Genomic DNA, 24,603 nt, shown 5'->3' with positions numbered 1-24,603 from the left:
GTTGTTGTTCTATTCCATTATTACTGTTGCCTTTCAGATATATATATATATATATATATATATATATACATATACATATATATATTCTAGTGTACCATTTTAATTCCCTTGTCATTTCTTTTATTATACATTTTCTGATTATTTTCTTAACAGTTACTCCAGGGATTACAATTACCAAGTTATAATACTGTAGTTCAGATTAATACCAATTTTACTTTAAAAGTATGCAAAACCTTTACTACTCTATAGGTTTATTCCCTCCACTCTCTCCTGAGCTATTATTGTGATACAAATTACATCTTTATACATAATATGCCAACAGAATTATTATCACTTTATGCAATTGTCTTTTAAGTCAAATAGAAAAAGAAGAGTTACAAATAATACATTTATACTGTCTTTTCTTTTACTTATGCAGTTATCTTTACAAGTGTCCTCTATTTCTTCATGTGAATTTGTGTTATTGTCTAGTGTCCTTTTATTTTAACCTGAAGGACAAGTATCTCTTGCAGGGTACATTTCCTGCAATGAATTCTATTTTTGTTTATACATGTATTTTGGAAATATATTAATTTATCCTTCATTTTTGAAGGATAGTTTCCCTGGATATAGAATTCTTGGTTGATGGTTTTTTCCTTCAGTATTTTGAACATGTCATGCCACTGCTCTCTGCTTCCATAGCTTTGGTTGTTAATTTTATTGAGAATTATGTAATGAGTGACTTTCTTGACACTTTCAAGAATCTCTCCTTGCTTTTTATTTTGGCTTTCAGTAGGTTGATTATAAAGTGTCCAGGTGTGGATTCTTTGAGTTTATTCAATTTGGAATTAATCTTGCTGTGCAGATTAACGTTTTTCATCAAAGTTTTTGACTTGTATTTTCTCAAGAGTTCTGCCTTTTCTCTTTTTCCTCTCTTTCTAAGACTTCCATTCTATATATGTTGGTATGCCTGATTGTGTTCCACAGACTTCTGTGACTCTATTCATGTTTCTTTATTTTCTTTTCTATTTGTTCCCCAAACTTGATCACCTCAACTAATCTGTATTCAAATTTATTCTTTCTTCCTCTGCTCAGATCTACTATTGAGCCCCTCTAATGAATGTATCACATCAGTTATACTTTTTATCTCTAGAATTTTTGTTTTTTAAATAACTTCCCTTTATTGATTTTATCTATCTATCTATTTATTTATTTTTTATTTGACAGAGAGAAATCACAAGTAGATGGAGAGGCAGGCAGAGAGAGAGAGAGAGGGAAGCAGGCTCCCTGCTGAGCAGAGAGCCTGATGTGGGACTCGATCCCAGTACCCCGAGATCATGACCTGATCTGAAGGCAGTGGCTTAACCCACTGAGCCACCCAGGCGCCTGATTTTATCTATTTAGTAAGAAACTCCTCATAGTTTCCTCTAGTTCTTTAGACAGGGTTTCCTTTAGCTTTGTGAATATATCTAAAATATCTTATATAAAGTCTTTATGTATAAGTTAGACATAGGGACTTCCTCAGGGAGAGTTTCTATTAATTGCCTTTTCCACTATGTATAGGCCATAAGTTATTTCTTTGTGTGTATTGTGCTTTAAAAACCATATTTTATTTTGGATAAAGTGATAATAATTGCATAAAGTGATAATAATTCTGTGTTGGCATTTTATGTATAAAGATGTAATTTGTATCACAATAATAGCTCAAGAGAGAGCGGAGGGAATAAACCTATAGAGTAGTAAAGGTTTTGCATACTTTTAAAGTAAAATTGGTATTAATCTGAACTACAGTATTATAATTTGGTAATTGTAATCCCTGGAGTAACTGTTAAGAAAACTGGACATTTTGGGGCGCCTGGGTGGCTCAGTGGGTTGGGCCGCTGCCTTCGGCTCAGGTCATGATCTCAGGGTCCTGGGATCGAGTCCCGCATCGGGCTCTCTGCTGAGTGAAGAGCCTGCTTTCCTCTCTCTCTCTCTCTCTGCCTGTCTCTCTGTCTACTTGTGCTCTCTCTCTGTCAAATAAATAAATAGAATCTTTAAAAAAAAAAAAAAGAATTATGTTAAAAAAAAAAAAAAGAAAACTGGACATTTCAAATAATATAATGTGGCAACTCTGGAAATCAGACTCTCATCTGTTCCCAGGGTTTTTATTGTTTCTGTTTGTTATAGTGGATGTTGGTTTAATGACTTTTTGAATGCATTCCTTAAAGTCTGTATTTTTTGTTGTGTGACCAGTGAAGTCTTTGCTCAGCTTAGCAGTCATTTGATGACTGGACAAAGATTTCCTTAGATATCATCAAATAGTGAATCTCCCAGTCTTCGCCGAGGAGCTTAATATGTGTATTGGGACACACCTTCAACACTCAAGCAGCAAGTTTACATGTCTATATTGGTTTTCACTTCTTGTTTGTGTAGAGCCTCAGGGTCAGAGAGAGGGGAGAACTTGGGACCTTCTCAGGTCTTTCCTGAGCATCTATACAGCCCTAGATATGCATATGCCCCTAAGCATGTATATTACCCTCTAGATTCCCAGGAATGTCTTAGTTTTTCAAAGTTCCTATGGACATCTCATTCCCTAGCTAAATACTTTAGGGTGGCTGGAAGCAAGGGTGTTCTGAACAAAATTAAGGGATTTTTGACCTTTCTGTTAATTGTTAGGGGGAGTTACTGGTGAAATTTTTAGCAAAGAAGGAGCATGACTTTATTTGTGTAGCTGAAAAAAAATCTTTGCTACTAAAGGAGCATGGATTTAAGGGGGACAACTGGAGATAAGGAGTTTAAGATTATTGGGGTGTTCTAGGAAAAAAGTGAGGAAGGCTTGAGTTAAGACTGGAGTAGAGGGAATGGAGAAAGGGGACTGGTTGGAAAAGCTCTCTTACAGATTAGACACTTCATGATTTTTAGGGTGATTTATTGGGAGGTCAATAGGTGACTAGGAGAGAATATGTCTATTCTCGGATCTGAGTAGGGAAACTAGCTGAAGGATGAGGTCATTCACCAAAAAAGCAAACAAGAGGCATAGGTTTGGGTGGACACATAAAGATGCTGATCCAAATATAGCATTACCTATGGTTATAATAACTGATTTTTTTAAATAGAAATGAGGTATCTTTACGAGGGAAATTCTGTGTGACTATGCTCCAGATAGCTTTGGATTCAGATGCTGTAATCCGTCCTTCCCCTCCATCCAGAAGATTCATCACTACTCTTATTTAGGAATGCTTTAAAGGTGCTTATTATTTGGAACATATTTGACAAAGTAAGAGGAACTTTGTCACCCTAAAGAGAGCCTGTGCCTAAATACAATAAAAATTTGTCGATCATCAATCATTTCTTGGGTGGTTTTGCCCTCTGAAAACCTAGCCCAGAGCGGATAATGGGTAAAAAAACGTTGTTGACGCTAATTATTTGGAGAAGTGTGAGTGATGATTTTTCTTTAAGCCCTGTAAATTAAATTGGACCTAAAATGCTTGGTTTTAACATTTGGGAAACGTTGGTTTCTTTGAAATGCAATTCCTGGAAAGCGAAGAAATCAAGGAGGTGGGCGGACTGCGCTGTGGAAGAGCTCTGACCTGTTTCCCCTCTTTTTACACCTCTTCCTTTTCTGCCTCTCAGACGACCAAGTTGAGTTCAAACGAACCTTTCAGTTTTTGAGTGGGACGGCGGGGAACACCCAAACGAACAGGGTTCTCGTTTCAGCGTTCCCGCTGTTCCATTTCCGACCCGGTCACCTCCAGGCTCCGGCTAGCTGGCCGGCGTCGCAGATCTCGAGTGTGGCCTGGATCCGCAGAGGGGAGAATGGGGGGCGGGGGGAAAGGGAGGATGTCTGAGGGGCGGGAGCGGCCCTGGCGCGAACTTCCGTCCCGCCCTCCCAGCCCAGACTGGAGAAGCCCCGCGGCCCGCGCCGACCGTCCGTCGCACTCCTCCCGGGACGCCCGCCGGACTCCCGAGCCGTCTCCAATTGGCCGTCGGGGGAACGGAAGCCGAGGAAGAGCAGTGAACCCGGAAGTGCTTCGCCGCCGAGGCCCGGGCGACTCTTTTGAATGGAATCGGGCTGATTCATCGCCGGTTCGCAGAGCCAGAGCCCCGTGGAGTCTGAGCCGCCGCTGCCGCCGCTGCCGCCGCTGCCGCCTCCGCTGCCTTCGCGTCACCGCAGGTGGAAGACGATAGCCCAGACCGCGGCTGGCCGACCCCCCCGGCTTTCAGGTAAGACAGGGAAGGCAGGCCCGGCAGGTCCGCGGAGACAGCCGTGCTAGGCCGCCGCCAGCCCCGCGCTTTCCTGAGTCACGTTGCCCGGCGGAGTTGCCACTGGAGGCCTGGGCCCTGAGGGAGGAGCTCAGGCTTCTGCGTCCTCCTCGCGGGTTACTCGGGTGTCTTGTAAGCTAGGTCTGGATGTGGTCTCCTCTTCCAGGCGTTTCTGCTTTGCTGAATTTAAGCGCATCTCGGGAGCCCTCTTCTCCCTATACCAGGAGAACCCTTGTCTGTGGCCTGTGTGTGTACGTGTGTATGTGTCTATTGGTAGTTATTCCCGTGTTGAAAAACTTCAAAGCAGCAGAGGAAACAAGGGAGAGAGAATAAATACAACTTTCCCGTTGAAGGCATGGTTGTTTTATCACCTGTCCTTCCCAAAGGCCTGACCCTTTTTCTTAGTGTTAAGATTTCAATTCCCTTTAAAAACCAAACAAAACCCCCAGAGATGCCCTGGTTTTTTAACCTTGAAACTCTTCAAAGTGTGGTTTTTCTGCGGTGCCTTTTAACTTACTTTCAGTTTGTCTTGTGTAGTTGTTGTGAATAGGTAATATTTCCTGTGTTCAATAAAGTAGTAATCTGCTGCTCTGTGTTACCTCTTGAAACTTAATTTTCCTGGGGACTTACTTTGTCTCTGTCAAAAGAACACAAAACGCAAACTCTTCGGAAGAGTTTGAATATAAATCTAGTGACTGAATGAAAAATATTTGAAATTAAAAATGGTAACTAAAAGTTGGTAAAGATTCATGGGAAATTTTAAGGCAGGGAAGAAGCCTTAAAAATTAACACAGAAATGCAGTTCTAGGGTGAAAATTATTATTATTATTATTATTGTTTTTTACTGCCCACAAAAATCTGTTTTTAGTGCTACTACGTTGTTGATTATGTGTAAAGCCAGAAGACAGTCACTGGTAATGTTGAAAGAACAAAACAGAACAGAATACAGCTTTAGTGGAAATGATTAACAGTGGTGCTTTTCATGTTTTGTCTTGGAAGGGTAGCAGCTGGCTCATTTAAAGCTTATATGTTTTAAAAAATTTAAATTTAATGAGTAACTGCGCATTTGGAAAGATTAAGATACAGCAGTTCAGAATTAACTAGTTGTGTTTAGTGAAGTGATATTTAGTGAAAGGCCTGAATATTGTCTTGAATTTGCTCCAGAACATAATTACTTCTGGCCCACAGAAGAAAGTTTTGAAGTCCTCTTTCAATGAAGCCTCACCTGTTGATTTTGGAATATTATCCCCCCCTACCCCACCCCCGAAGTGCTTGGTAAATAATATTTTGCTGTTCTAATTGTAAAGCTGCATTTTAACCTGGGTTTATTTTATTTTTATGCTTGTCATGTAAATCTTATGTTTAGTATATAGGTTTAGAACTCCTGTTTTAGTATCAGGAACAAAAGGCAATTGTGTTTTTGTTTTTCATTTTATAGCAGTATTCATTTCATAATTTACTGTCCACTTCTGAAAGTCATGTGGACGTTCATGGGATTTATTACTCGTGAGCTTGTCATATAGCCAGTTTGTTGCACTCATTTGATAATCATATCCTGCTTTGTGATATATTGGCATCTCCATCTGTAAAATGAGAATTGGATTAAATAATAGCTTCTGGTTCTGTGATGATAGCAATAATAGTAACAACAGTTATTGAGTACCTTACAAATGTTCCAGGCACTGTATTAGGTGCTTTGTATTTTATCTTACCACTGACTTGCAAGGTAGGTATTATCCCCATTTTATAGATGAAATCTAGATTCTAGAAGAAGGTATTTTTTTCCAGATCATACAGAGAGTAGGTTTGCTTGCCTTTTTTTTTTTTTAAAGGTTTGATTTATTTATTTGTCAGAGAGAGAGAGAGAGAACGAGATAACACAAGCAGGGAGAGGAGCAGAGGGAGAAGCAGGCAACTCATGGATCAGGGAACTCGATGAGGGACTCCATCCCAGGACCCTGAGATCATGACCTGAGCTGGAGGCAGACGTAACTGAGCCACCCAGGCATCCAATTTGCTCGTTTTTAAAAGACTGTATTTATTTGAGAGAGAGAGAGAGGTGAGAGAGAGAGAGAGCACGAACGGGCTGGTGGGGCACACAGGGAGAGAGAGAAGCAAACTCCCCACTGAGTGAGGCGCCCAATGGAGGCTCCATCCCAGGACCTCAAGATCATGACCTGAGCTGAAGTCAGACGCTTAACCGACTAAGCCACTCATATGCTCCTGGAGATAGGTTTTGAAGCTCAGATTCCAGTCAAGGTCTGATTGCCTTCACAGCCTTTCTGGCTCTATACTGCTTCCTTTCACTTTATATATTTTTCATGAATTTATATCATGCCTCTCCAAATAGACTATAAATTCTTTCAGTGAAAATCACTGTTTCTTAATGGCTCTATTTCTGTATCACCTTATTATGTGCGAAATGGTACAGGTTTCTCCTATTGTCTGAAAGTTAGCTTTACCCCACTTCACTTTTATAGAAGGCCTACATTATGCCTGTTTTTTGCTAACAGAAAGAAATCTGAAGAGGATTTTCACTTTTACAAAATGTTAATTGTTTCTTTGATTTATGTCATTTCCACTCAAGAAAGTTTTAATAGGAACACTCTGCTTTTGGATAGAGGGGGAACCTTGTATTTAATGAATGTTAAATTGAATGTTGTAATTAGGAAACAGCACAAAAAAAGATGTTGTGGTAGTTCCATCTTCACTGTTCTAAACTGGAAAAAATCTTGCTTTCAAAATCGTATTTATATGATTAAATTTAATGTTGACTCTTTCTATTTCTTCCATTGAAGAAAGCCCTTAAGAAAGTCAAAGAAGTCCGTAATACTTTCCACAATTCAGAAAGCAGTGGAATTAGAAATACAGTGAGATCTGGAATACAGAAAGGATTTAGCATCAGTCTGAGAAGTAATATGGAACTGCAGCATGGGTTGGGGAGTACATGTTGAGCTAAGAAAAACAGTGATAACCTCGAACAGCTGAGAGTTTCATGATTTTGTTTGAGTTTTATGAATTACTGGAACAACAGTGTCCCTTGTGAACAGGTTGAAAAGTAAAAAAAAAAAAAAAATGCCACATTCCAAATCTAGATTAATTTTGAAGATTCTGTTTTTTTAAGTTATTCATGGTTCCATACATTTTCTATAAGTATTTGAGAATTGATTTATTTCCAACATGAACACAATCTAACTGTGTCAGGTTTTAACTAGATATTAACTCAGTAGGAGATGAAAAAGTGGAAGATCATCAACTTTTTGATGTACAATCTTTTGAAAGTACCAATGCTTATTTCATACTGTTTTTACCAGTTAGGATTCTAAAGATTACTCTGTGCATGGCATATTAGTTACAGTTAAATATTTTATTCATATTATCTGATAAATTTTTAAAAAGATTTTATTTACTTGAGAGAGAGAGTGAGCAAGCACAAGAGGGGGTGGGGGGCAAAGGGAAAAACATATTCCCTGCTGGGCAGGGAGCCAGATGTGAGATTCTGGGATCAGGACCTGAGCCAAAGGCAGACAGACGCTTAACCTGACTGAGCCACTCCAGTGCCCCTATCTGATAACATTATCAGTAAAGTTAATCATATCATGATAAGCTCTGGAGTCCTCTCTTTTTCAATAGGTGTAAAAGCTTGCTTTAGGTCTTTAAGTCATTGCTTTAGTCATTAAGCATCTGCCTTCATCTCAGGTCACAATCTCAGAATCCTGGGATCCAGGCCTGAGTCAGGCTTCCTGCTCAGAGGGAGGCCTGCTTCTCCCTCTCCCACTCCCCCTGTTCATGTTCCCTCTCTCGCTCTCTGTCAAATAAATAAATAAAGTCTTAAAAAAAAAAATCTAGAGGTGTTATGTGTGGCCTTTATTTCTAAGAATTGGAAGTATTGTCTTTCTTATTATAGTGTAACACTTTTAATTTTATGAACTCTTTTGCTAAATTCTGCAAAACACAAGTCCCTCCTCCAATATAATTCATTTAGTACTGCAAAATGTGCCTACTGTTTTGAAATTTCACGAAGTGGCAAACTATGTAGGAAGAAGAATCTGTGTTGTATGAACTGTAGCTTTGCTAAGGAGGGTGGTGCTGATAACAGCCAACACCCATTGTTCACTTACTGTACACCAAGCATTATGTTAAATGTAGGTTATGTCCACTGTCATCTTTAATTTTCTGAACAACTGTATAAGGTGGATGCTGTCATTATCCCTATTTTGCAGATGAAGAAACAGGCTCAGGAAAGTAACTGACCCAAGGACACACAGCTAATATGTATTAGAGACGGAATTTGAATCCTGTCACTTGTACTGCAGAGTCACAGCTCTTAACCCGGATATAAGAGATGCATAACATAAAACTTACCATTTTAACCATTTTTAGAGGTACAGTTCAGTGGCATTAAGTACACTCATGTGCAACCATCACCACCATCAATCTCCAGAACTTTTTCACTTCCCATTGTAATACTTTTGGAATCTAGATAGCTCATAATTTTATTGGAGAGACCTTGGCTGTCATCTCTGCTTGCAAAACATTTTTTTCTTTTAGATTTATAAACGCTAGTTAGATCTAGCCCAGTGATTATTTTTCACTTCTACATTATCTATTTATTTTTGCTTTGCTTTGTGGACACTTAAGCATTTGTCCACATAAGAACTTCATTAACAGCATAAAAGATAAAAGAATAGGGATGCCTGGGTAGCTCAGTGGGTTAAGCCTCTGCTTTTGGCTCAGGTCATGATCTCAAGGTCCTGGGATCGAGCCCCACATCGGGCTCTCTGCTCAGCAGGGAGCCTGCTTCCCCCTCTCTCTCTGCCTACCTGTGATCCTTCTCTCTGTCAAATAAATAAATAAAATCTTAAAAAAAAAAGATAAAAGAATATCTTACTAACATATCTCTGTAGCAAAACAAGTTCTTGTTGTAAAATAGTGTGTAATTCAGCCCTTGTTGAATACCCACCTAGATGAGAACACATTTCTTTTTTAGTCTTAGAAATACATTGTTCACTCATTGATCCACTTATCAAATAATTTTTGTCGTGAGATTCAGGTAACAAAATAAACCATTTTAAAGTGAATAGTTCAGGGGCGCCAGGGTGGGCTTATTTGGTTTAAGCATCCAACTCTTGGTTTCAGCTCAGGTCATGATCTCAGGGTCTTGAGATCAAGCTGGTCGACAGGCTCCCTGTTCAGCTTTAAGTCGGCTTAAGATTCTGTCTCTCCCTCTCCTGTACCCCTCTCTCCACTCACAAGCATCCATGTGCTTGCACTCCCTCTCTTTCTCTCAAATAAATGAATCTTAAAAAAACAAAAAAAACCAAAGTGAACAGTTCATTGTGGTTTAGTACATTCAAAGTGTTGTGCAGCTACCACCTCTATCTAGTTCCAAAACATTTCCATTATTCTGAAGTAAAATCCCTTACCCGTTAAGCAGTTTTTCATGTTACTCCTTCCCTGTAACCTCTGGCAATCACTAATCCTTATTCTTTTTCTATGGATTCAGGTATTTGGGATATTTAATATGAAAGGAATCACATAGTTTGTGACCTTCTGTGCATGTCTTCTTTTACATAGCATAATGTTTGGAGGTTCAGTCACATTATCACATGTGTCAGTACTACATTTCTTTTTATAGCTGCATGATATTCCATATGTTCCATTGTATGTATATTCATACTGGAATTTGCTTTGTCCTTTTACCCTTTGGTGGACATTTGGGCTGTTTCAGTCTTTGGGCTCTTGTGAATAATGATGCTGTAAACATGCATGTACTTGTGTTTATTTTGAATACCTATGTTTAATTCTTTTGGATATATATCTAGGAATAGAATTGCTCGGTCATATGGTAATCCTTTGTTGAATTTTTGAAGAGCTCCCAAACTGTTTCCAGCACTCCTTGGTTCTTAAGTTCGAGAAAATTAATGTAGGGTATTGTCTGAAGATGTATAGTCTGAAATTTTGTTTATACCAGTGATTCTGAATTGGGAGTGATTTTGCCCTTCCAGGAGACCTTTGACAATGTCTGGGGACATTTTCGATTATCATGACTGGGTGGGTGCTACCAGCATCTAATGAATAAAGGCCAGGGATTCTGTCAGACATCCTATAATGCACAAGACAGTCCCCTACCAAAAAAAAAAAAAAAAAAAAAAAAATTTGGTTCTGAATGTCAACAGTGCTGAAGAAACCCTGGCTTATACCATCAGTTTTATTGTTATTGTTAGAGACTAGAGTGCTGTTACCTGTTTCTTTACATTCACCTTCTCTAATTGTTGTGAAACTTTTTCTCTGTCAGTTCTCCTCTTTGACATTATGGATATAATACAAAAAATTCTGAATTTTCAGCTGTGTTCAAATGAAAGCTTAAAAGACTACAGAGATTGTGTCTCTAGTCTTTTATATCTTCTTGAAAGGTGGAGAAATGGCTTTGGGCAGCACAATAAAAACTGAAGGATGAAACAATAGCAATAATGTATTTCACTATTGCATCATTTTGAGTAATTCTTATTCTTCCATTTTCTTGTTATTTTATTTTATTTATTTTTTTCATTTTCTTGTTATTTTAGTCTTTCTGCCGTAGTTGGGAATAATTGACTAAGACATGAGGAACTAATTCCTATGATAGTGAAATAGCAAACTTTCAAATATAGGAAAAATAACATCACTAAGATTCCATAATGTATTATGGATTTATAATAATGTGCAATGGAACTATATGGTAATTGCACAATAGAATGGTCTGTTTAAAAATATGAGTAAATTTTCTCTTTGTTCTTTGAAACACCTCTAGAAATACATGTCAATGAAGTGTCATGACATGGCAATTCTTACATAAAATTTTGAACTGCTCAAAAAAGTCATGAAATGTCAATTCTTACATGTATTTAGAACTGCTCAAAAAAGAAACTTAAAAACAAAATTTGTATGTGGGGTAATCCTCTGCTCTTTAGCCTCCTGGGATGTTATTTCTTTCCATATTTTCTGGAAATGGTGATTAAAATCAGTTTTGATTTCTATTTCGCTTTTAGGAATTTTGCTTTGTTTAAAGCTCGTGGCATATTTTCCTCCATAGGTCTCAAAGTAATTATATCTTATTTACTTTTTTTAGGAGTGAGAGAAAAAAAATACTTGGGAAAAGTTATACCTGCCAGTATAAGCAAGAGCTTGAATTAAGAAGAAATTTGTCAAACTCAACGAATTGAAGCTTAACACCTCAAGAGTTGTAGTCACTGACCAGGTGAGAATTAAGAATGTATATACTTTTACCTATTCTTTCAGGATATGATATAAAGATATTATGAAAACATCATTTTTTAAACACACATCAAATTATAAATATGTAATACCCAGATTTAAGAGCTCATGAAAGTCATTTAGATAACTAACACTTTTGTTCTTATTTGCTTTCTATAAACTTTTTTTAAAAAGTAGTGTGATATAGAACATTTATTGATATAATTCATTTCCAAATGTTAGTATTTTTATTAAACCTCATTATGTTATCTAAAATGTTTTAGTTTGTTAAATATTTTTTCCTGTTTGCTGAGACATCTAATTTTACTAAAAACACAAATTTGACCTGCCAGATTTTCTTTCCCTCTGCTCCCCACATTGCTCATGTATATTCACAGCATCTGGAGTCTGTGTAAAGTCATAAGAAACAACACTGGGGAAATAGATAAACTAAGCACAGCTGGGAATCGACTTTGGCCTGGAATATATATAATATCTGTAGTATACTGTATGTTAGTTTTTTTCTGTTTGTTCTTTAAGCTTGAAATGGTCCAAAAGAATTTTTTTTTTCCTTTGGTAATACATTTTAGAGAAATATTTTTAATATTTTCAACTATTTGGGTTTTGCCCCTCTATTTATAGCCTTTAAAAAGTGCCATGTATTGAATGCTATATTCGAGTTGAGGAATTTTAATGAGAATTTGATGGAGATTCTGTTGGTAAATGCTGCTCTTAGAATGTGTTAAGGTTATAAAGCAGAAACTTTGTCTGGACTAGCAAGTTTTCTTATGTGCCTTTCATTTTTTAAAATGAATTTATCCATTGTGAATCTCACAGACTTGTTGATATAAAGTTCTTTATAAATTGTTTATATAAAATTCAAAAATAGCAGAACTAATCCATGCTATCACAAATTGAAATTCTGTCTTTGCACGGTGGTAGGGACTGGAAGGGGAGCGTGAGAGGTGTTCTTAGGTGGCCATAATGTTGTTTCTTTATCTAGGTGGTGGTTATGGGAGTATGTTCACATTTTGTGAAGATTCCATGGCTATGTCAGTTGTGCATTTTTCTGTATGTGGACATGGATAAAGTTTGCAATATTAACATTGTTAAATTTAGGAATAAATTGTTAGCAGAATCAACAAACATGATTAAGCTGTAATGTAATGATCATGAGTACATTATTAATTTTGAGTTTATATAGCAGTTCTAGCTAGTAAAACAGTATGAACAAATGACTAATTCATTAGCATTTAATTTAGAATACAAATTGTAGTAATAACCATTATCTAAAGCATAAACTTTGAAAAGGAATTTTAAGGCACAGTAGCAGTTTTCAAGTAGAAGAAATGCTTCATTGTTACTCTTAAAGCATTTAGTTGCACTGATACTAGTTTTCTAGCATTTGGTTATACTTTTTTGTGTAGTTGAGGTCATAGTGATACTCTTGCTATTTCTTTCCTTTGATTTCTTCTGAGTTTTTCAAGCTTTTAAGAATGTCTTCTGTAGTTATTCTAGATATAAAAAACAAATCAGATTGATACTCTTAAGTTAATCTTTGTATTGATTAACTCTGAAATTATCATTGAGAATAGCTGAATTTCCTTAGTGAAGAAGGTGTATATCTCCACAACATCTGAAATAAGGCAAAATATCTGTGTAGGTTCTAGAACACTATCTTAATGCATTTAATGTTTACTTTATAATATTTCTTTTAGTATAATGAGTTCATTTTAAAAAAGCCTTTGATGCTAATTCAGAGATCCATAATCTGCTCACAATGTCTTTCACATGTAGTTTTGATGATAACTGACAAGCTGTAAGTTAATTAGCACAGAACTTACTAATGAGGATGTTAAAATTTAATTTAAAAGTGAGGATTTTTATTTGTACACTCAACAAATTGAAGGAAATTCAATCATACATATGATAAGCATTTCAGGCACTTTTTCCTCATTCAGGTACTTTATTAGATAACAATGAGAAAATATAATTAACTTAATGATAGCAAAGTTTTGAAAGTATGCTAAGATTGCTTGTCTTTAAAACCAGGGATAACCCAAAACCAAAGCAGTAAAGTAAGGTCTGTTAATTAGCATGGAAGACAGCTTCTTGAATTAATATGTGGTGTTAATTAACAGGAAGTCTGATGTTGTGTTGTAATTACCACCAATATTTTTGACATACTGAGTGACTGAAGGTGAATTATATAGATAGCAATTGAGTAAACACTTTGGTGCTTAGGAACGTTTTCCTTTGTTTCTGTTTTCTAGAAATATGGACAGACTTCTTAGACTTGGAGGAGGTATGCCTGGACTGGGCCAGGTTAGTATATAGACTTTCAGTATTTCTTTGTTTGTAAACTACACGTCTTTCTCTAGTTATGCAAAGAGAAAGAAATCACTCCCAAGAAAATCATCTCATAGGTAACCTTATAGTAAGAAGCTGGTTGGTTGGTTTATGGCTGGTTGTTGTATTGCAACACTCAATACATGAGGGTAACATTTCCTATTATCTTAATTTAATTTTCTCCTAAGAATAAGAATTTTCTCTGTTTCTTTTATTTAAAATTTGGGGATATGTAAGGTTCTCCAACTTAACTTTTAATAAAAAGTAAAAAGGACTCAAAGCTTATTATCAAAGGACTCAAGCTTATTTCTGGGTTTACAATGTAGACTTTAGAAGTAACACACGGAAAAGTAAACATGGCATATTTTTGGCAAGATCCAGAAAACCGACCCATAGAATGTTTGTATGTACAGTTTTAATACTGTTAAATTCCTTCTGGTAGTTACAATAGAAGGCTCAAATAATATGTAATATCTCTTTTTCTTTAAATTTGGAATGTATGGTTTCTTTTACATTCTTATTAAAATTAAATTTTTTCAGTTTTAATATTATCATCTATCTTGTTTCTTGCTGTTGGGCAAATGGCCTCTGCATAGATTTTCTAATCTCAGAATATTTATTCTGCTTTAGGTGAGGCAGAAATTTTTGCTTTTTTTGAGTTCTACACTGATTATCTTTCCAGTTTTCCATTCATAAAAGTGATAACTATGTGTTGTCCTTTCCCGAGACTTTTATGTAACATAATGTTTTATGACCAAAATTTAGGAGTATTTTTATAACGTACTTTTATAACCCTTATAGCTTCCAGCTTTCCCTCATTTTCTTATCACGATTGATCAGTTTGTCTTTCTTCGTTTAAAGTAGTCTATATTGGGGCACCTGGGTGGCTTGGTTGTTAAGCATCTGCCTTCAGCTCAGGTCATGATCCCAGGGTCCTGGGATCCAGCCCCTCATTGAGTTCCCTGCTCAGCAGGAAGCCTGCTTCTCTCTCTCCTGCTCCCCCTGCTTGTCTTCCTGCTCTTGCTATCTCTCTCTCTGTCAAAAAAGAAAATCTTAAAAAAAAAATAGTCTATATTTTGTGAAAGAAACAGTTTTGTTGGGGATTTCATGGTTTTTCAGTGTGGAGGCACTTTCATAAGAATTCCTTAAGTAGGTCTGTCTCATGGGTTCTACTAATAAACTTTTTCCTTTTGGAAAGTTGGAATCATTTTGTGATTCTGTGTTGTATCCTTGTATAGACTTCAGTTATTTTTCCTTTTTTTTTTCCCAGTTTTTACTTTTTTGGGTGTTGACTATTTCTCATGTTCCTTTACTATCAGCCTATTTTGTTACAATTCTTCATTTTTGTAAGATATGTGTAATATATTCTCTTAAGAAGCCTAAGCCTTGAGTCGTCTGGGTGGCTCAGTCAATTAAGTGTCCAACTTTTAATTTTGGGTGAGGTCATGATCTCTGGGTCTTGGGATTGAGCAGTGCATCGGGCTCCGAGTGGTGGGCAGGGTCTGATTGAGATTTTCTCTCTGCTTCTGCCCCTACCCCGCACGTGCGCATGCTCTCTCACTCTTGTTCTCTCTAAATAAAATCTTTAATAAAAAGAGGCCTAAGTCTCTGGGAACTTGACCCTTCCAAAGCTGTTTCCATACTTTCATAAGCATTCTAGATAGCTTTTAGAATTCCCTCATTTATTCCAAAATTAGCAATAATGATGTTAAGGCATATCAAAGTGTCAGAAGTGAGCTGAGGTTTTACATAGGTACTGCAAATTTACCTGCAAAATATAGGCAATGGTACTCCCTTTGTAGAATTCTTTTTTTTTTTTTTTTTTTAAGATTTTATTTATTTATTTGTCAGAGAGAGTGAGCATAGGCAGACATAGTGGCAGGGGGAGAAGCAGGCTCCCCGCTGAGCAAGGAGCCTGATGTGGGACTCCATCCCAGGACGCCGAGATCATGACCTGAGCTGAAGGCAGCCACTCAACCAACCGAGCCACCGAGGCGTCCCCCTTTGTAGAATTCTTAAAGGAAGTTGTGTCAAATTTAAATACCGAAGTACCTTTTCTTAAGCATTAGATGAAATAAATTACATATCCATGTTAGAAATCCATGCTAGGAAATTGCTGGATGTGAAATACAGTTTTATTGACCAGAAATTGAGCTATAGCATATCTCAGTGACCACTGCAAACCTTTGTAGTAAGCAAAAAATTTAAGTTTGATTCAATAACCTCTCCTTGGTATCTGATAATTTAGTCACATTATGTGTCCTGCATTCTTAATTGAACTTAAAAATATGTTGTTTGAGAATCTGTTATTCCAAGTAAGTATTTCATCTTCCCAGTTAGATGACAAACTCTCAATGGGATAATTTGTGGGGTGCTTGTTTCTGTGATATCTTCTCTATCAAATAATAGCGTTTGAGTGTTTGCACTGCGCTCAGTGCAGAGTCTGCTTGTCCCACTCCTTCTGCTCCTCCCACAACTCACACTCATGCTCTCTGTCTCTAAAAATAAATAAATAAAAATATAAAAAAATTTTTTTAAATTTTACTTTTGTTCTTAATTTAAGATATATCTTTGCAGTAGATGTCAAGTGTATTTTTTAATATACGGAAGCAAAATGTGTGTTGTTTATTTTTAATAAAGTAAAAAATATTTGAGTTAATAGCTTTTCTTTCCATTCAGTAGTACGTAGCAGCCAATAGAAGTGGAAAAGGAGACATAAGCTCCAAAAGTAAATGGGTAATTTTACTGTCTTACCACTTAATGGAAAAGTTAGAATTTCCTTAAAGATGGGGCAGGGATACTTGCTGGTAAGTTTGCATATGGTCCTGTGAAAACATGAGAATACAAACAACAGGGTTCTTCATTCTGAGAACTCTGAACTTTCTCTGAAACGAAATGATTTCTCTTCTCCATGGCTAATCCTTCCACTTTTTCTCTGATCTTATCCTATATTGAAGCCTTGCTCATTTGCACTAGCCCTTTTCTCTGTGTACAAAAATGTCTGTCTGTATCCAGAAAACAACAAAACTTCACTGTACCCACCACTAAGCTTTTCTTATATTTCTAGAATTCCTGAAATAATAGCTTATACTCACAGATTATACTTCCTTACCTTTGACTCTTGTGAGGTTGTGTACTAGCCTTCTCTTCCATTACTTTTCTGGAATTGTTCAAGTTGCCAAATCTGTTGGCCTAACTTTGAATTCCTTTTCACTGGACTTTAATATTTTTTTAAAGATACTAATTTATTTATATGTCAGAGATAGAGAATGAGCAAAAGCAGTGGAAGCAGCCAGCAGAGGAAGAAGCAGGCTCTCTGCTGACCAGGGAGCCTGATGCAGACTCAGTCCCAGGACACTGAGAACATGACCTGAGCTGAAGGCAGATGCTTAACCAACTGAGCCACCCAGGCATCCCTGGACCTTAATATTTTAATACTGTTCACAATGTCAGTATTAAAACTTTTTCTTCCATGCGCTTATCATGGTACTTTTTCTTAGTTCTTCATTATTGTGTCTGTACCTACAAAAACAAGTTGAAGATTTTTTTTTTACATATTACACTTCTAAATGTTGAATAGGGGTGCCTGGGTGGCTCAGTGGGTTAAGCCTCTGCCTTTGGCTCAGGTCATGATCTCAGGGTCCTGGGATGGAGCCCCGCATTGAGCTCTCTGCTCAGCGGGGAGCCTGCTTCCCCTTCTCTCTCTGCCAGCCTCTCTCACTAATTGTGATCTCTCTGTCAAATAAATAAAATCTTTTTAAAAAATGTTGAATAGCGATAGGCTAACATCATTAAATCTATCCACAATCCCATAATTATAAACTTTTTAAAAATTTCTTTGTCAGAGAGAGAGAAAGAGGGAGCACAAGCAGGGGGAGTAGCTGGCAGAGGGAGAAGCAGAGTTCTTTCTGATCAAGTGGTCCAATGTGGAACTTGATCCCAGGACTTTGGGATTGTGACCTGAGCCAAAGGTAAATGCTTAACCTACTGAGCCATCCAGGCATCCCCAGTATAAACTTATTAGTAGTTTGAAGTAGAAACAAACAGATTTTTTCCAAGAGATTTATTTATTTATTTAAGAGAGAGAGCATACAAGCTGAGGGAGAGGGAGAAACACTCTTTGCTGAGCAGAGAGTCGGATGTAAGGCTCAGTCCCAGGACCCTGGGATCATGACCTGAGCCCAAGGCAGCCCCTTAATGGACTGAGCCACCCATGTGCTCTACAAATAGATGTTTTATTAGAAATATTAAAATTTGTTAACTAGTAGCTTTAAATTTCAAATGTATTTTTTTATTTGCTGAGGTGTTTATGAACTTGAAATTACTGTAAGATATGAGATGATTTATTAAAAGCATTTACTGCTGTAATTTGGGTACTTAGTTATCTTTATTACTATCCCAACTTAGGTCTTGGCAACTAAACTTTCCAAAATCTGTGAAGATAAAATGCAAGAGATAGGCCTAGTCAAAGCATAGTCTCCAGTCTCTAAAAGGTTTTTATTGTCAGTCTTTGGGTCCATTTTAGCTTTAGAAACAGCCAAGGTAAGCTTTTAAGGTAGGTTGAAAAGTAAATGAATTCTCACGGCCCCTGTGTGGGTCAGTCTGTTAGGGTCCAACTCTTGGTTTCTGCTCAGGTCATGATCTCATGGATGGAGATCTCATGGGGCAAGAGGTGAAACCCCACCTCTGGCTCCAAACTCAGTGAGAATTCTCTCCCTCTGCCCCTTCCTGTGCACGTGCTATTTCTCACCAGGATAAATAAATCTTTTTTTTTTTAAAGAAGGAAGAAAAGAAAAGTAAATGAATTCTTAAATGAAATGTCAGTAACATCTGTTAGCTTATATTGTATTTGAATTTGTTCTGCCAGTATCTTGATTTTCTAAGAATATTGTTACTTAACCTAAGTATGTTACATTCTGATTTTAGTATATGTGCTGTTTGGAAGCCAGCACAGTATGCTACGTTTTAGTAGAGACACACCAATTATGAGTGGATACTAGTGTTCATTATAAATAATGTGATTTGAAAGTATAGTGGATATAGGGTTTCTTTTTTTTTTTTTTTAAAGATTTTATTTATTTATATATATGGCAGACAGAGATTACAAGTAGGCAGAGAGGCAGGCAGAGAAGAGAAGAGGAAGAAGAAGCAGGCTCCCCGCTGAGCAGAGAGCCCGATGTGGGACTCGATCCCAGGACCCTGGGATCATGACCTGAGCCGAAGGCAGAGGCTTTGACCCACTGAGCTACCCAGGTGCCCCTAGGATTTCTTTTTCTACAATAAGGGTACATAAGACTGAATGGGGGAGATGATGTTTGAGTTAAGTTTTGGAACATACAGTAAGATATATTCAAAAGATTGGAGAATAGGTAATATAAGGGAAAATAACAAGGAAAGAAGCTGATGAATGAATTTGGAGTAGATTGTGAAAGGGCTGAATGACATTCCTAGTGATCTTTACTTTTTCCCCCCATAGGCATTATAATAGTTTCATGAAGATTTTTGATGAAGATTATTCATGAGATAATCCAGTGTGTGCTTTAAAAAATATATATTTTATTTATTTGAGAGACAGAGAGAGAGCGGGAGTGCATGCATGTATAGAGGGGGAGGGAGAGAGAATCTTGAGCAGATTCTGTACTGAACACAGGTCCAAGATGGGCTTGATCTCACAATCATGAGATCATGACCTGAGCCAAAACCAAGATACCCATAACTGACTAAGCTACCCTAATTCAGTCTTGTTTTTGTAAAGTAATTCTAGTGGTAGTGTGCAGAATAGATAGAAGGGAAGATATTGAAGGCAGAGTCATCAATTATATGAAATAACTTCTGATTTATAACTTTTCTGGCACATAGTAGGATTTTATCTATCATTTTTTAAGTTAGCTTGACCATGATTTAACTTTGACCAGTGTAACATGAGTTGGAAATTAATAGGTCACTTTTATGTGGAAGCTTTAAAAATCAGTATGATTTGCCTGCCCTGTAATCAAGAAAGCATGGAAATGGAATCTTTGTTAGCTGGCTCCCTCAGAGAGAATGACATATCTGCAAGTCATAGATTCTGTGATTTTTGTGGGAAATGTCCTAATTGTTTTGATCTCTGGTTTTTGTTTTAAGGAACATGACACAGGCTGAACTAAATACATATACAGACCTGTGTTGCCTGTAAGTTCTCAGTTTGTATCTTTCTGATACAGAGACAGTAATTTCCAGATGCAAAAAAAGAGGAGAAATACTATAGGTGAATGATCAGAGGAGGCTTTCTGAAAGTGGTGAGATGTAAGCTACATTTTTGAGGGAGTATTTCAGGTGGCTTGATTTAAAAAAAACACACACACACAAAAACCCTTCCTGAATTGGATGTACTGTTTTATTTGTTAAAACTCCTGAATCCCTATAGTATGTGGATTTTGTGTACATAACTAATAATCATTTTTCTGTTTCCATGGGTCTTTGAGTAGAAATGTTCTTTCAGTTATTTGTCTTCTGGATTTTGGTCTGATGTTTTTTTTTTTTTTTTTTTTTTAAAGATTTTATTTATTTATTTGACAGAGAGAGATCACAGTAGACAGAGAGGCAGGCAGAGAGAGAGAGGGAAGCTGGCTCCCTGCTGAGCAGGGAGCCCGATGCGGGACTCGATCCCAGGACCCTGAGATCATGACCTGAGCCAAAGGCAGCGGCTCAACCCACTGAGCCACCCAGGCGCCCTGGTCTGATGTTTTATAGAAAAGATTAACTTAACATAAGAATGGGAAAAAAATTCCTGGAATAAATGAGGAAATAATACCATTTTCACAGATGAGGAGTCTTAATATCACATGCCAGTTCTCCAATTTATTCACAGATTCAGTGGAGTTCCAGTAAAAATATAAACCGGAATTTTCATGGAATTGGAAAATTGATCCTAAAATTCATATAACAAAAAATAATTCAAGAAAATAATTTAGAAAGGAAAAAGAGACTTGCTCTACCAAATATCAAAATATATTTTGATGTTATATGACTTAAATAAGCTAATATTGGCATATAGATAGATCAGCATAATCAAGCAGGAAGCCTAGAAATAGACTCATGCATATATGGGAACTTGATTTCTAATAGTGATTGTATTAAAAATTAGTGAGGAAGGAGCGAGCTGAGTGGTTCATTAAATGATGCTGGAACAAGTGGTTTTCTCTATGGGGGAAAAACTAATACTAGATTCCTACCTGTTTTATATACAAAAATGTATAGTATGTGGATTGAGGCATGATTGTGAAAATCAAACTTTATAATTTTGGAAGACACACCAATTAGGATGGCTATTCAGAAAAAAAATCCCCAAAACTAGAAAATCACAGTTGTTGATTAGAATGTAGAGAAATTTTTTTTTTTTTAAAGATTTTATTTATTTGACACAGAGAGAGAAATCACAAGCAGGCGGGGGGCGGGGGGAAGCAGGCTCCCTGCTGAGCAGAGAGCCCGATGCAGGACTCGATCCCAAGACCCTGAGATCATGACCTGAGCCGAAGGCAGAGGCTTAACCCACTGAACCACCCAGGCACTGAGCATGTAGAGAAATTTGAACCCTGTGCATTGCTGGTAGGAATGTGATTATGTCACCTCTATGGAAAACAGTCTGGTGGTTCCTCAAAAAATTAAGCATAAAAAAATAAAAATAAAAGTACATACAATGCAGTAATTCTATTTCTGTCATTGTATATATCCCCCCAAATTGAAAGCTGGAACACAAATAGATATTTGTAAGCCATTGTTCATAGCAGCATTATTCCCAATAGCCAAAAGGTACTTGTGTTGTACTGAGAGATGAGTGGATAAACAAAATGTGATATGTACATGCTGTGGAATATTATTCAACCTTAAAAAGGAAGGAAAAACCTGACATCTAATACAGCATGGATGCACCTTGAAGATATGATGCTAAATGAAGTGAGCCAGTCACAGAAGGACAAATATTGAATGCTTCCACTTACATGAAGTACTAGAAAAGTCAGATTTATAGAGACAGAAAGTAGAGTGATTGTTGCCAGAGGTTGCGGAAAGTAGTGGAGTGGGTTAGTGTTTATAAGGTTATAGGGTTTCAATTTAGGAAGACAGAAAATTCTGGAAATAGTGGTGTTTGTTGCACAGCACTGTGAATGTGTGAATGTACTTAGTGCCACAGAAATGTATACTTAAAATTGTTAAATGGTAAATTCTACATTGTTTATATTTTACCACAAAAAAAATTTCAATTACTGTATCTTTAAAATGACATTAATACCTGCCTTGGCTGTTTCTTAAAAGGATTAAATATGTCAGACACACAGAAGATAGCCTTAAAAATTTCTTTTACAAGAAAATTTTGTCTGTATGACCTCAAAATAGGAAAGCAAAACTCAAAAGATTGCTAATTTGACTGCTTCAGTACTTTACTAACTCTTGTCCCAACAAAGACCGTAGAAACAAACTTAACAGACAAGCAATAGAAGGAGGGAAGATTTTGGTAACACATTCATCTGCAACACATTTAGCAGAACTACAAATTGGTAAGACAAAAAAGGACAACTTCATAGAAGAAAGAACGTGAAATGGCAGTTTGTACAAATGCCAGCAAGCATAAGAAAAGATACTCAACTTCAATGTATGTCAGAGAAGTGAAAATTAAAACAAATATTAGATTTAAAAAAAAGTCTTGTATTAAGTGTTAATGAACATTTTAGACAGCAAAATTTTCATGTAAGCTCTTTTTCTGTAGGCCAGGTGTCGGTGTGGAGTATGGGTGTGGGAATTGGTTAAGGATTGTATCTCAGTGCTTAGAACATTACCTGGCAAATAGAAGACCATAAATATATGTTGAATGAACACACTGCATATGGAATATAAATGGTTGTAGTCACTTTGGAAATCAATTTGATGGTATCTAGTAAAATTGAAAAATGCCCTAACTGCTGTGTCTCAGCAATTCCATTTATTCACTTTAAAGAATTCTTACACATGTTTATCAGGACATATGTTTATGGATTTACAACATATTATGACACTGTTTGCACTATTGAAAAATTGCAGAATATTTAAATGTCTTTTTGTGGAAAAAATATGTTATGATGTAATATTATACTGCAGTTAAAATGATTCTTGGACTTATAAACACAATAAGAGAAAAAACTCAGGTTGTGGAGAGATACACAGTATGAAAGCATTAATGTTAATTCTAAAAACAACAATTTTTAAGGGGTACATAACTTTTGAGTAAAAGTATTACAAGTTCTACAGCAGCGCTGTCTGGTGGAACTTTCTGTGGTGATGGAAATACTCTATACGGGCTCTAACACAGTAGCCACTAGCCATCAGTGGCTGGATGTTAAGCACTTGAAATGTGAGTAGAACAACTGAAGAATTGAATTTTAAATTTTATTTAATTTTAACTTCTGTTAGTTTAAGTTTAATAACCACATGTAGCTATTGAGTCCATGGATTGTGCCTACCTCATGTGACTGAAGAACTAAACTTTCAATTTTATTTAAATTTATTGTTATATAGTGGCTAGTGACTACCATAGGCCTAGATAAACCCACACAAATTAATGAGAATGGAGGGAGGCAAAAGGAACTTTTACTTCATATATAATGTTCTCTCTTTTTAATAAACAAATGAACAAACAAAAAAGCTAAGCAAAAGAACAAGTCAGTGAGTACCATTAAATGATACTACATAACATTTTCTTTACTACTTTTTAAAAAGGGCACCTAGTGAAACAAAATCAGAAATGCATTTTAATTTGCTTTTCAGTACTTATTTTCATGCTTTACTTAGGTATTTCATATAACACTAGAGAGGTTGCCAGAGGCTAAATTATGTAGGGCCTTATAGAAAATTCTCTTCCAAGTGAGTTGGGAAATCATTAAAGATTTTTGAGCAAAGGAGTTATGCCTATGAAACATTTTTAAAGCGTACTCTGGAGATGTAATGCAAGATGAAAAGAATGGAAGCAGAGACAAGAAACTACTACAATACCGTTTTAAGATAAGTTATAGATTAAATTATTTTATTGTATATTCATCTGCCAAAGAGATTCTGGTGTAGCTTGAGCCAACACAGGTTATGTGTACTTAGTTAATGTGTACACAGTTAATGTGTACAATTAATCTTTACATCTGTCACATTTGAAATACGACCTTTATTTACTAAAAGGTGCAGTAGCATGAAAATGAGCAGGCATTTACAAAAGACTTTTTAGGATTATGTTCCTTGAGTGCTTTAGTCTGTTTGTATTGACAGTTACATACCGATGGATGCTTCTGGCTACCTTTTTTCTGGCTACCTTTTTTTCTCTTTGATTCTTTGAGTATCTGTCCTTACGTGATTCTCTGAACATTTACAAAGAGGCTTTCTGAATATTGGTAGATTAATTTGGCCATTTTTCTGCCTATTAAGAATAGGGAAGGGTCAAGAAATTGTAATTGTTTTCTTTCTTTGCTTAACTACAAATAAATAGTGATTTTGCTTTAGAAACAAAGCAAAAATACAACATGCCTTTAATTTTTTTCTTTTGCTGTGTCTGTCATGTAATAATTTTATTATATTTAAAAGTATAGTTCCTAATTATTCTATTCATGTACTTGAGCTGATGTTTCTACTCTAGAAAATTAAGAAAGGTCAGGTCAATAGCAAGCTAATTAGAGCACACTCTTTCTAGTTGTCATTGTAATGTAATTCTTCTGAATAGATATTAAACCCCATAAAAAATGCTGTGCTCTGGAGAGGTCTCAGATCTACTCTTGAGAGTTCTCAAGTGAAAGGAAAACA

At 36.4% G+C, this 24,603-nt stretch overlaps 1 protein-coding gene across 1 annotated transcript in view; it reads left to right on the top strand.

Annotated features, from left to right (window-relative positions):
* The first annotated feature begins 3,874 nt into the window (after positions 1-3,874).
* The window catches only part of PSMD14 (proteasome 26S subunit, non-ATPase 14), a 109,781-nt gene continuing 89,052 nt past the window's right edge, over positions 3,875-24,603 (top strand). Inside the window, exons 1-3 of the mRNA XM_059167184.1 lie at positions 3,875-4,185; positions 11,336-11,464; positions 13,734-13,785. Of these exons, the coding sequence (XP_059023167.1) occupies positions 13,738-13,785 (48 nt within the window). The 5' untranslated portion in view covers positions 3,875-4,185; positions 11,336-11,464; positions 13,734-13,737. The remainder of the gene's footprint in view (positions 4,186-11,335; positions 11,465-13,733; positions 13,786-24,603) is intronic.

Source organism: Mustela lutreola, chromosome 3 (assembly GCF_030435805.1).
Source record: "Mustela lutreola isolate mMusLut2 chromosome 3, mMusLut2.pri, whole genome shotgun sequence".
Taxonomy (NCBI): Eukaryota; Metazoa; Chordata; class Mammalia; order Carnivora; family Mustelidae; genus Mustela; species Mustela lutreola.
Note: the sequence above shows the minus strand (reverse complement) of the source record. Positions and strands in the feature narration are given on the sequence as shown.